The sequence below is a fragment of the Protopterus annectens genome, chromosome 3.part1 (genome assembly GCF_019279795.1).
Source record: "Protopterus annectens isolate FY-2018-M chromosome 3.part1, PAN1.0, whole genome shotgun sequence".
Classification (NCBI taxonomy): Eukaryota; Metazoa; Chordata; order Ceratodontiformes; family Protopteridae; genus Protopterus; species Protopterus annectens.
In genome coordinates, this window is record NC_056732.1 from 1,810,262,943 (window position 1) to 1,810,276,038 (window position 13,096).

At 43.6% G+C, this 13,096-nt stretch overlaps 1 protein-coding gene across 1 annotated transcript in view; it reads left to right on the forward strand.

The window, feature by feature from the left end:
* LOC122798685 (zinc finger protein 708-like) overlaps window positions 1-13,096 on the forward strand; it is a 213,874-nt gene that overhangs the window by 99,314 nt on the left and 101,464 nt on the right. Inside the window, exon 4 of the mRNA XM_044067778.1 lies at window positions 3,439-3,565. Coding sequence (XP_043923713.1) covers window positions 3,439-3,565 — 127 coding nt within the window. The remainder of the gene's footprint in view (window positions 1-3,438; window positions 3,566-13,096) is intronic.

Consider the following 13,096-nt stretch of genomic DNA (forward strand, 5'->3'; position numbering starts at 1 on the left):
ATAGGAACTTTAAAATTCAAATGTCTGTCATTATTTAGTGACTTCAGTCCCTGACGATTTTCCAGAAAGCCACACATTTTATGAGGAACAGACCAAAAATGGGATGCAAAAATCTGGACATTCTGTTACAACTTTGACAGTTTGGAGGTACGATTCAGGTCAATTCGGTCATTTTGATGTAGGGACGGTGTGTGCAAATAGACATATCTTTTCAGTTAAACTGAATCTTTTCATCTTTTGTTTCTCTGCTAGAATCAGTATTGGTCAGTTCAACAGTCTCTTTTGCTGCATTTGCAATTGGACAAGACATAAGGATTTTTCCCGTTTGCTTCATCTGGCCTGAGTGGAGCCGTAACTTTATTCCACAATGAGTTCAGTAACACAGGGAATACCAATTTCATTGTTAGATTTTTTCATTCATATTCCTTTATTGCATCTTCAAATCACAAATATTTTAGTGTTGTCTCAGAGTAATTGTTTTAGAAATACAGGTGTTCCAGCCACTGATAGTTTGTTAGTTTTATTTATCTTATTTTGTTTTGTTTTGTTTATCGTGATGGTTCAGTAAGTTTCAGTTCCAGATGTGGTAATAACATTTACAGGCTTTAGAAAGTGTAAACACAGTCAACTCTGATACCACAATTTTCATAATACCTGTTATTTTTCACATCAGAGATTCTGTTTGTTAATATTGACCTGGGTTCCCCATATTTGACATCCGAGTCTGGCAATGGCAGGTGTCTTACATGCGCTGTCATCTCATATTCTTCTGAGAACCAAGTTCACTTTGCCATTTTGGTTTTCGCATTTCCCATGAAGTCCATCCTCCACAGATTTCAAGACACCATACAGTCTCAGAATTGTTACTTTATTGCCTTATTTTCCATTCCAGTTAAGTGTTGTTGCACAGACTGTACAAGCTGCTTCACCATCTCATCCACCTTATACTGAATCTCTTATTTGCTGTGTAACTGGTTCAGTAGCAATGTTCTGTTGTGTAGAAAGTCTTTCATCCCTTGCAGTCACTGTCCTATGTTTCATACATATTTGAATTAATGCACCCAGGTTTCACTATTCAATACCTATGGCTTCCAAGCTATATGCGAGTGCCACAGTGTTCAGCCTTAATACTGTTTTTGGTGTTGCCATTTGCTGAACACAGAGCTTCGTGGCACCCCCTATTCCAGCTCCTGATGTCTCTTTCAGAATAATCTGATTCAATCACATATTCCATATCTTTCACCAACCAAGGAACAAATAGCTTCTACTATTCATGTCTGGAAAAAAAAGTCATGAATAGTCTACCTTATTTCACTGTTTAGTGGCCCTAACTTTAAGATAAATGAGACTTCTGCAAATGCCAGTCATTTGTCCTCATCACAAAGTACGTTTTAAATCATTACAAATCAGAGATTAGAATATTTAGTTGTAGCGAAAAGCTGCCAGAATTATTTTTATACAGTTTAACTTAAACAGCTTGATGTAGATACTTAAAATGTAGAAACATTTCAGTGTCTTCTTAATCAGTTTTTGAATATTTCATACCACACTAGATATAGTAGTTATCTGTCCATCTTATAACTACATCACACCTGATTTAATTGCCTTGCAGCGTTGTCACCTCACAGTAAGACGCTGTCCGGTTCGATTCTCAGCTAGAACGTCTTCTGCGTGGAGACATGCGTGAATGGGCATACCTTCTTTGAAGGTTGTGCATCAGGGCTGGTAACTCGGCACGTAAAAATCAACTACCAATCAATAGCGGACCGGAGTTCTGCTGTGGCGACCCCTAACCGGGAAAAGCCGAACGACACAACAACATTGTCAGTACTTTTCTGATAATATTTCTGTCGTGAGTGAATTAAAATTTGGGATCATCATTGCCCCAAGCTACATGTGAAATTGGGGAGCTTTTGGTAACCTGTCTTCAACTAACAAATGTTCACACTAATAGCTGGTGCACCCACCTCTGAGTTTAACAAACGCTGTCAGTTATCTGCTGAAAATCAGAAAAAAATTAAGCTGTAATAGCAAGGTTTGTATGGAAGAACTTTTATTTTGACTGCTGTCATGTAGCAACATAAGGTTTGATCATTTTAACGACAGTCATAAGTAAGAATCTTGCTGTAGTGATCTTGTGGTACATGGAGCAGTGGGATGATTCTCAACAGTGAAATAATACCCTGGTTAAGCGCTACTACAGAGTGAGATCTGTTCTTAACAACATTTAAAAGATTATTAAGCACCCCATATGCACTGTTAAGGTAGGGTCTGCACTAAATGCAGACAGCACTGTGTGGTAAATGGCAGCAGCAGGTTAAAGCACCTTTGTTTCAACTCCCTTTTCTGCCTGCTGTCTGCTAAATTGCTCAGGGCATTTTTAATTAAATGGCTTTCCTTACACAGGGAATATATAAAGATGACAACTACTCCCCCACTGCTTTGGCTTTCAAAGCCAACATAACACTTCTCTCTCTTTTATCTTACTTTTTGACTAATTTGTAGTGCATAGAGACAATAAATCTTCATGCAGTGCAAAGAATTATGCTCAGTCTCCGATTGTAACTGCATATTATGTGTTATGAACATGGATGCCAACATTCATCTCTTGAATTGTGCTCTTGCGGTGAATTTCTTGCCATCCATGTCTCAAATACATAATAAGTGAGTTACAGCTAGCAACTCAGTCATAATCCTTTATATTTTAGCAAGTTTTGGGGCTTAAACCTCCCTGTTAAAATCCTTTCTATACTTATACTGCTAAACAGACAGCAATCGAAAGCAAAGTTCACTGCATGTAAAGTAAGTTAAAGACTGTTACATACCTCATGCTGTCACATAACCCATTCTGTGTTTTTTTTTAAAGAGGATAACTTGAAAGAAGAGTAAAAAATAATAGTTCATAACTTATTGTGTGTGACGATCTTCCTGCATCACTGTAAAATTCTACACAGGATTTTTAATGTGTAACGCACCTTGCAGTGCCATAGGGCCGATGGCTAAAACTCCATTGTTAACAAAATGTTGTGGTCAGATCTCTGATCACAACTATTTATTTGTTCGTTTACTTGTTAACCTGGATAGAGCAGTGATCCTCATGGATGTTTTTCAGACTCAGACCAGAAGAATTCTTAGATTAAGTGACTTGCTGAAAGTTGCACAGTTGACAAATGGAGGTTGCGGGAATCGAGCCCTGAAGTACAGGAAGTAGGTTGTTAACCATTTGTAGCTGTTTGTCTTTATGTTCTCAAAACAGATGTCAAGAAATTCACCTTACAAGAGAAGCTTGAGAGGTACATTTCTGAGCATCCATTTTTTTTGAACACATAGTGTGGGTACTCTCAGAGTCCCAGTCATGGCCCTTTGTGTTGAAATATTTTACTTATCTCTGTGTACAAAGACATTAAGAATAAACTAACAATTTCTCTGTACTTTTAGGTGCCTGAAAGTTTTGAAGAAGTTGCTATTGAGTTTTCCAGAGACGAGTGGAAGATGCTAAGTGAACGGGAGAAAGTGCTGTACAGGGAGGTGATGGTTCAGAATTACGAGAACATGGTTTCACTAGGTAAGAGGATATTCTCAGAAGTGTCATATTTATTTTTGAGTACACTTGTTTACGCAGTTCCTTGTAAAGTTGAACAAAATGCTGGTATGAGAAATGAAATAAAATGGATTGCTCGTTAAGAGGGTAATTTGTAGCATTTATCTCCTTTCTTAAACTATTAATGGGACTGATCTTCACCATCATTTATTTACTTGTCCTTAAGCAAATTAGATCTGCTATTCACCACAGTTGTTTTCAGACAGTACCTGAGTATCTTAGTCAGGTTAACTGAATTGCCCACAGTCAGCCATTTTCTCACATGGTAGTTATTAAACTAAAATGAAGCTCTTTGCGCCATAACTTCTTTGCTGCTTATCATCTGGAGCTGTACACCTTCTAACTTTTTGGACTGTGAAACAGTGTGAAGCTGTATCCATAAGTGATAACAAACTGAGAAATATTTCTTCGTATGGAGTATTCCCTTTCTCTGAGGTTATGCAACCTCATAGCAGTTGTATGTAATTCAGTCAGATGTGTAGCATAACCCTCCTCATTAGAGATTGCTCGGGGGGGGGGTCTAATAACCTTTCTTTTTTGGTTCTGCTTTTCTCACTATTTTGGTGGAATGTTCCACTTTTCTTTTCTGTAGTCTCTAGGATTAACTATTTAAGTCTTCTGCTGTGTACACCTAGACATTTGTAACTTACTACAGTCCAGAGGACTCCCTAAAGTATGGATACAGCTTCAGGCTGAATTAAACATTAATGGATGAACCCTGCATTATTCATGTGAGGGACAGTAATGGATGAGTGCTGCATTGTTCAGGTGGAGCACAGTAACGGATGAGCTCAGTGTTGTTCAGGTGGGGCACAGTAATGGATGAGCTCACCATTGTTCAGGTAGGGCACAGTAAAACACTGCATTTATTCAGGTGGGGCACAGTAACGGATGAGTGCTGCATTGTTTAGGTAGGGCACAGTAATGGATGAGCTCAGCATTGTTCAGGGTGGGGGGGCACAGTAACAGGTGAGCTCAGCATTGTTCCAATAGGGCACAGTACTTAGTGAGCTCAGCATTATTCAGGTAGGGCACAGTAACGGTTGAGCTCAGCATTGTTCAGGTAGGGCACAGTAACAGGTGAGCTCAGCATTGTTCAGGTAGGACACAGTAACGGTTGAGCTCAGCATTGTTCAGGTAGGGCACAGTAACGGGAGAGCTCAACATTGTTCAGGTAGGACAAAGTAACAGGAGAGCTCAGCATTATTCACGTAGGGCACAGTATCGGGTGAGTTCAGCATTGTTCAGGTAGGGCAAAGTAATGGGAGAGCTCAGCATTGTTCAGGTAGGGCAAAATAATGGGAGAGCTCAGCATTGTTCAGGTAGGGCACAGTAACGGAGGAATACAGCATTGTTCAGATAGGGCACAATAACGGGTGAGCTTAGCATTGTTCTGATATGGCACAGTATCGGATGAGCTCAGCATTGTTCTGATATGGCACAGTATCGGATGAGCTCAGTATTGTTCAGGTAGGGCACAGTAACAGGTTAGCTCAGCATTGTTCTGATATGGCACAGTATCGGGTTAGCTCAGCATTGTTCTGATATGGCACAGTATCAGGTGAGCTCAGCATTGTTCAGGTAGGGCACAGTAACAGGTTAGCTCAGCATTGTTCTGATATGGCACAGTATCGGGTGAGCTCAGCATTGTTCTGGTAGGGCACAGTAACAGATGAATTCAGCATTGTTCAGGTAGGGCACAGTAAATGGTGAGCTTAGCATTGTTATGATATGGCACAATATCAGGTGAGCTCAGCATTGTTCAGGTACGGCACAGTAATGGGTGAGGTCAGCATTGTTCTGATATGGCACAGTATGGGTGAGCTCAGCATTTTTCAGGTAAGGCACAGTAACAGGTTAGCTCAGCATTGTTCTGATATGGCACAGTGTCAGGTGAGCTCAGCATTGTTCAGGTAGGGCACAGTAACAGATGAATTCAGCATTGTTCAGGTAGGGCACAGTAATGGGTGAGCTCAGCATTGTTCCAGTAGGGCGCAGTAATAGGTGAATTCAGCATTGTTCAGGTAGGGCACAGTATCGGGTGAGCTCAGCATTGTTCAGGTAGGGCACAGTAACGGGTGAGCTCAGCATTGTTCAGGTAGGGCACAGTAACGGGAGAGCTCAACAGTGTTCAGGTAGGGCACAGTAACGGGAGAGCTCAACAGTGTTCAGGTAGGGCAAAGTAACAGGAGAGCTCAGTATTATTCAGGTAGGGCACAGTATCTGGTGAGCTTTGCATTGTTCAGGTAGGGCACGGGAGAGCTCAGCATTGTTCACGTAGGGCAAAGTAATGGAAGAGCTCAGCATTATTCAGGTAGGGCACAGTAACGGAGGAATTCAGCATTGTTCAGGTAGGGCACAGTAACAGGTGAGCTTAACATTGTTCTGATATGGCACTGTATCGGATGAGCTCAGCATTGTTCAGGTAGGGCACAGTAAGAGGTTAGCTCAGCATTGTTCTGATATGGTACAGTATCGGCTGAGCTCAGCATTGTTCCGGTAGGGCACAGTAACAGATGAATTCAGCATTGTTCAGGGAGGGCACAGTAATGGGTGAGCTTAGCATTGTTCTGATATGGCACAGTATCGGGTGAGCTCAGCATTGTTCAGGTAGGGCACAATAATAGATGAATACAGCATTGTTCAGGTAGGGCACAGTAACAGGTGAGCTCAGCATTGTTCCAGTAGGGCACAGTAACAGATGAATTCAGCATTGTTCAAGTAGGGCACAGTAATGGGTGAGCTTAGCATTCTTCTGATATGACACAGTATCGGGTGAGCTCAGCATTGTTTCGGTAGGGCACAGTAACAGGAGAGCTCAGCATTGTTCCAGTAGGGCACAGTAATGGGTGAGCTCAGCATTGTTCAGGTAGGGCACAGTAACGGGAGAGCTGAACATTGTTCAGGTAGGGCACAGTAAGGGGTGAGCTTAGCATTCTTCTGATATGGCACAGTATCGGATGAGCTCAGCATTGTTCAGGTAGGGGACAGTAACACGTTAGCTCAGCATTGTTCTGATATGGCACAGTATCGGGTGAGCTCAGCATTGTTCCAGTAGGGCACAGTAACAGATGAATTCAGCATTGTTCAGGTAGAGCACAGTAATGGGTGAGCTTAGCATTGTTCTGATATGGCACAGTATTGGGTGAGCTCACCATTGTTCAGGTAGGGAACAGTAATGGGTGAGCTTAGCATTCTTCTGATATGGCACAGTATCGGGTGAGCTCAGCATTGTTTCAGTAGGGCACAGTAACAGGAGAGCTCAGCATTGTTCCAGTAAGGCACAGTAATGGGTGAGCTCAGCATTGTTCAGGTAGGGCACAGTAACAGATGAATTCAGCATTGTTCAGGGAGGGCACAGTAATGGGTGAGCTTAGCATTGTTCTGATATGGCACAGTATCGAATGAGCTCAGCATTGTTCAGGTAGGGCACAGTAAGAGGTTAGCTCAGCATTGTTCTGATATGGTACAGTATCGGCTGAGCTCAGCATTGTTCCGGTAGGGCACAGTAACAGATGAATTCAGCATTGTTCAGGGAGGGCACAGTAATGGGTGAGCTTAGCATTGTTCTGATATGGCACAGTATCGGGTGATCTCAGCATTGTTCAGGTAGGGCACAATAATAGATGAATACAGCATTGTTCAGGTAGGGCACAGTAACAGGTGATCTCAGCATTGTTCTAGTAGGGCACAGTAACACATGAATTCAGCATTGCTCAAGTAGGGCACAGTAATGGGTGAGCTTAGCATTCTTCTGATATGACACAGTATCGGGTGAGCTCAGCATTGTTCAGGTAGGGCACAGTAACAGGTTAGCTCAGCAGTGTTCTGATATGGCACAGTATCGGGTGAGCTCAGCATTGTTCAGGTAGGGCACAGTAACAGATGAATTCAGCATTGTTCCAGTAGGGCACAGTAATGGGTGAGCTCAGCATTGTTCTGATATGGTACAGTATCGGCTGAGCACAGCATTGTTCAGGTGAGCTCAGCATTGTTCCAGTAGGGCACAGTAACAGATGAATTCAGCATTGTTCAAGTAGGGCACAGTAATGGGTGATCTTAGCATTCTTCTGATATGACACAGTATCGGGTGAGCTCAGCATTGTTTCGGTAGGGCACAGTAACAGGAGAGCTCAGCATTGTTCCAGTAGGGCACAGTAATGGGTGAGCTCAGCATTGTTCAGGTAGGGCACAGTAATGGGAGAGCTGAACATTGTTCAGGTAGGGCACAGTAAGGGGTGAGCTTAGCATTCTTCTGATATGGCACAGTATCGGATGAGCTCAGCATTGTTCAGGTAGGGGACAGTAACACGTTAGCTCAGCATTGTTCTGATATGGCACAGTATCGGGTGAGCTCAGCATTGTTCCAGTAGGGCACAGTAACAGATGAATTCAGCATTGTTCAGGTAGAGCACAGTAATGGGTGAGCTTAGCATTGTTCTGATATGGCACAGTATTGGGTGAGCTCACCATTGTTCAGGTAGAGAACAGTAATGGGTGAGCTTAGCATTCTTCTGATATGGCACAGTATCCTGTGAGCTCAGCATTGTTTCGGTAGGGCACAGTAACAGGAGAGCTCAGCATTGTTCCAGTAAGGCACAGTAATGGGTGAGCTCAGCATTGTTCAGGTAGGGCACAGTAACGGGAGAGCTCAACATTGTTCAGGTAGAGCAAAGTAACAGGAGAGCTCAGCGTTATTCAGGTAGGGCACAGTAATGGAGGAATTCAGCATTGTTCAGGTAGGGCACAGTAACGCGTGAGCTTAGCCTTGTTCTGATATGGCACAGTATCGGGTGAGCTCAGCATTGTTCAGGTAGGGCACAGTAACAGGTTAGCTCAGCAGTGTTCTGATATGGCACAGTATCGGGTGAGCTCAGCATTGTTTCGGTAGGGCACTGTAACAGATGAATTCAGCATTGTTCAGGTAGGGCACAGTAACGGGTGAGCTCAGCATTGTTCCAGTAGGGCACAGTAACAGGTGAATTCAGCATTGTTCAGGTAGGGCACAGTAATGGGTGAGCTTAGCATTGTTCTGATATTGCACACTATCGAGTGAGCTGAGCATTGTTCTGGTAGGGCACACTAACGTGTGAGGTCAGCATTGTTCAGATAGGGCACAGTAACAGGAGAGCTCAACATTTTTCAGGTAGGAAAAAGTAACAGGAGAACTCAGCATTATTCAGGTAGGGCACAGGATTAGGTGAGCTCAGCATTGTTCAGATAGGGCACAGTAACGGGAGAGCTCAGCATTGTTCAGGTAGGGCAAAGTAATGGGAGAGCTCAGCATTATTCAGGTAGGGCACAGTAATGGAGGAATTCAGCATTGTTCAGGTAGGGCACAGTAACGGGTGATCTTAACATTATTCTGATATGGAACAGTATTGGATGAGCTTCAGCATTGTTCAGGTAGGGCACAGTAACAGGTTAGCTCAGCAGTGTTCTGATATGGCACAGTATCGGGGGAGCTCAGCATTGTTCCGGTAGGGCACAGTAACAGATGAATTCAGCATTGTTCAGGTAGGGCACAGTAATGGGTGAGCCTAGCATTGTTCTGATATGGCACAGTATCGGGTGAGCTCAGCATTGTTCAGGTAGGACACATTAACAGAAGAATTCAGCATTGTTCAGGTAAGGCACAGTAATGGGTGAGCTTAGCATTCTTTTGATATGACACAGTATCAGTTGAGGTCAGCATTGTTTCGGTAGGGCACAGTAACAGGAGAGCTCAGCATTGTTCCAGTAGGGCACAGTAATGGGTGAGCTCAGTATTGTTCAGGTAGGGCACAGTAATGGGAGAGCTCAACATTGTTCAGGTAGGGCAAAGTAACAGGAGAGCTCAGCATTATTCATGTAGGGCACAGTGTCGGATGAGCTCAGCATTGGTCAGGTAGGGCACAGTAACAGGAGAGCTCAGCATTGTTCAGGTAGGGCACAGTAACGGGAGAGCTCAGCATTGTTCAGGTAGGGCAAAGTAATGGGAGAGCTCAGCATTATTCAGGTAGGGCACAGTAATGGAGGAATTCAGCATTGTTCAGGTAGGGCACAGTGACAGATTAGCTCAGCATTGTTCTGATATGGCACAGTATCGGATGAGCTCAGCATTGTTCCGGTAGGGCACAGTAACAGATGAATTCAGCATTGTTCAGGTAGGGCACAGTAATGGGTGAGCTTAGCATTCTTCTGATATGGCACAGTATCGGGTGAGCTCAGCATTGTTCCGGTAGGGCACAGTAACAGATGAATTCAGCATTGTTCAGGTAGGGCACAGTAACAGATGAATTCAGCATTGTTCAGGTAGGGCACAGTAACAGGTGAGCTCAGCATTGTTCCAGTAGGGCTCAGTAACAGATGAATTCAGCATTGTTCAGGTAGGGCACAGTAAGTGATGAGCTTAGCATTGTTTTGATATGGCACAATATCAGGTGAGCTCAGCATTGTTCAGGTACGGCACAGTAACGGGTGAGGTCAACATTGTTCTGATATGGCACAGTATCGGGTGAGCTCAGCATTGTTCAGTAACGGGTGAGCTTAGCATTGTTTTGATATGGCACAGTATCGGGTGAGCTCAGCATTGTTCTGGTAGGGCACAGTAACGGGTGAGCTCAGCATTGTTCTGATATGGCACAGTATGGGTCAGCTCAGCATTGTTCAGGTAAGGCACAGTAACAGGTTAGCTCAGTATTGTTCTGATATGGCACAGTGTCAGGTGAGCTCAGCATTGTTTAGGTAGGGCACAGTAACAGACGAATTCAGCATTGTTCAGGTAGGGCACAGTAATGGGTGAGTTTAGCATTGTTCGCATTGTTCAGGTAGGGCACAGTAATGGGTGAGCTTAGCATTGTTCTGATATGGCACACTATCAGGTGAGCTCAGCATTGTTCTGGTAGGGCACAGTAATGGGTGAGCTTAGCATTGTTCTGATATGGCACACTATCAGGTGAGCTCAGCATTGTTTTGGTAGGACACAGTAACGGGTGAGATCAGCATTGTTCTGGTAGGGCACAGTAACGGGTGAGATCAGCATTGTTCAGGTAGGGCACAGTAACGGGTGAGCTCAGCATTGTTCCAGTAGGGCACAGTAACAGGTGAATTCAGCATTGTTCAGGTAGGGCACAGTAATGGGTGAGCTTAGCATTGTTCTGATATGGCACACTATCGGGTGAGCTCAGCATTGTTCTGGTAGGGCACAGTAACGGGTGAGATCAGCATTGTTCTGATATGGCACAGTATCGGGTGAGCTCAGCATTGTTCAGTAACGGGTGAGCTTAGCATTGTTTTGATATGGCACAGTATCAGGTGAGTTCAGCATTGTTTTGGTAGGGCACAGTAATGGGTGAGCTCAGCATTGTTCTGGTAGGGCACAGTAACGGGTGTGTTCAGCATTGTTCCGGTAGGGCACAGTATCGGGTGAGCTTGACATTGTTCAGGTAGAGCACAGTAACAGGGAGCTCAGCATTGTTCAGGTAAAGCAAAGTAACAGAGCTCAGCATTATTCAGGTAGGGCACAGTAACGGATGAATTCAGCATTGTTCAGGTAGGGTACAGTAATGGATTAATTCAGCATCGTTCTAGTAGGGCACAGTAACGGGTGAGCTCAGCATTGTTCTGGCAGGGCACAGTAATGGATGAATTCAGCATTGTTCTGGTAGGGCACAGTAATGGGTAAGCTTAGCATTGTTCTGATATGGCACAGTATTGGGTGAGCTCAGCATTGTTCAGGTAGGACACAGTAACAGGTTAGCTCAGCATTGTTCAGGTAGTTCACAGTATCAGATGAGCTCAGCATTGTTCTGATATGGCACAGTAATGGCTGAGCTCAGCATTGTTCCGGTAGGGCACAGTAACAGGTGAGAACAGCATTGTTCAGGTACAGCACAAGGTTGTTAGTCTTCTTCCACATCTAGCTCATCTTCCAACATTCCATGTTCATTCCTAAACCTGGTTCAGTAGCACCACAGATAATTCAGGTTGGAATGATGTGACTCATCTCAAAACCATGTCACCAGTAGCATGGATAGCTACCACCCATTGTCACATTGTGTCCTTCATCTGGGTCACAATCAGTAGAGATGATTATTATTCCTTTCATCCTAACCCCATTTTCAGATTTGGGTTACAAGGAGCAAAAATGGATGTACACCTTCTGTTAGCTAAATATCACTAAATATGCATCCTCCATGTTTATCCGTCCTCTGTCATGCTAATCTCTTCCAAAATCTGTATGAGAGGCTGTAGAGATGGATGCCTGTCCTGTGTCACACAGTGATCCACAGTATAAAACCTCAAACTGCAAAACAGCTTTGGATTCAGTTTAGTGTTCATACCCCATGACAGAGGTTCTTAATGTTGTTGTCTTGGGACTTTTGTGGACAGATAGAATTGGAGGGGCAGATTGGATGAAGTTTGTTTTTAAACCCCAGTTGGTAGTTTCTTCTGTGCTCTCCTGAAATGAGTAGCATATTACAAAAGCATTGTTATATAATGTCTACTGATAATAAGCTGCAGGTTCTATTGCCCCACAACTATCATCTGATTTATGGAATGGGGTCAAGTACTGTATATAAGGTCAGGCAGGGTACAGCTACCGCATCAGTTTGAAAAATTATAGTAGGAACACCGGCGATATGCCTTGTAACATTTCTGCAGGATGTAAATACATGGTAGCTAAAAAGGTAGATACTCCTGACATTACTTTATATCCTCACTGCAACCATTTAATCAATAAAAAAGGGCCATGGATATGACCTTTCATTGTCTGTCTTGCCAGCATGGTGGCTAATGAGTACCCTGAGGCAATGTAGAAATTGACTCATATTTACTGACAGCCAGCTAATTCTCAAACAAACTGATAGGGTATGTGTGAGATCTATTTATACAATGTCACTGGAGGCAAAGCTCTCAAATAAAAGCACTTGTAATGTCAATCAGGCTGTCAGAAGTACACACTCTGCACCCATCCCACACGATAAAAAGCAGATATATAGTCCCACATATGCTGAGGCACTTAAATTTCTAAACCGCAGACACATCCTAGATGAAGTATGCATAACAAGTACCCTCAGCAACCCCGAATGCACTCTTTCAAAACAACACCCACATCAACACATAAAGCCACATGTCATGGAGCCTCTACTGTTAAGCCCATTGAGCAAGCCACCACACAAGCCAACATTCTAGTCATTGAAGACTCCATTGTGAGGCACACTGATATCCCTCTCACCATGCTGAGTAAGGGGAAGGTTATGGTCCTTTGTTTATCAGGGGCCAGGATCTGCCACATTATGCATGCACTCTGGTCACTGGACCACAAGTACCGGTATGACTCAGTAGTAGTCTATGCAGGTATAAATGACCCGAGACGTACCTTCCTAGACTATATGAAGAGAGACACCATAGAGCTGTCAAAATATGTATCCCAGGCTGGTTTGATCAGCATTCTACTTTATCTTATCCAAAGACATGCGTCTGGAGCATTTTTCCTCAGGCCTCTGCTAA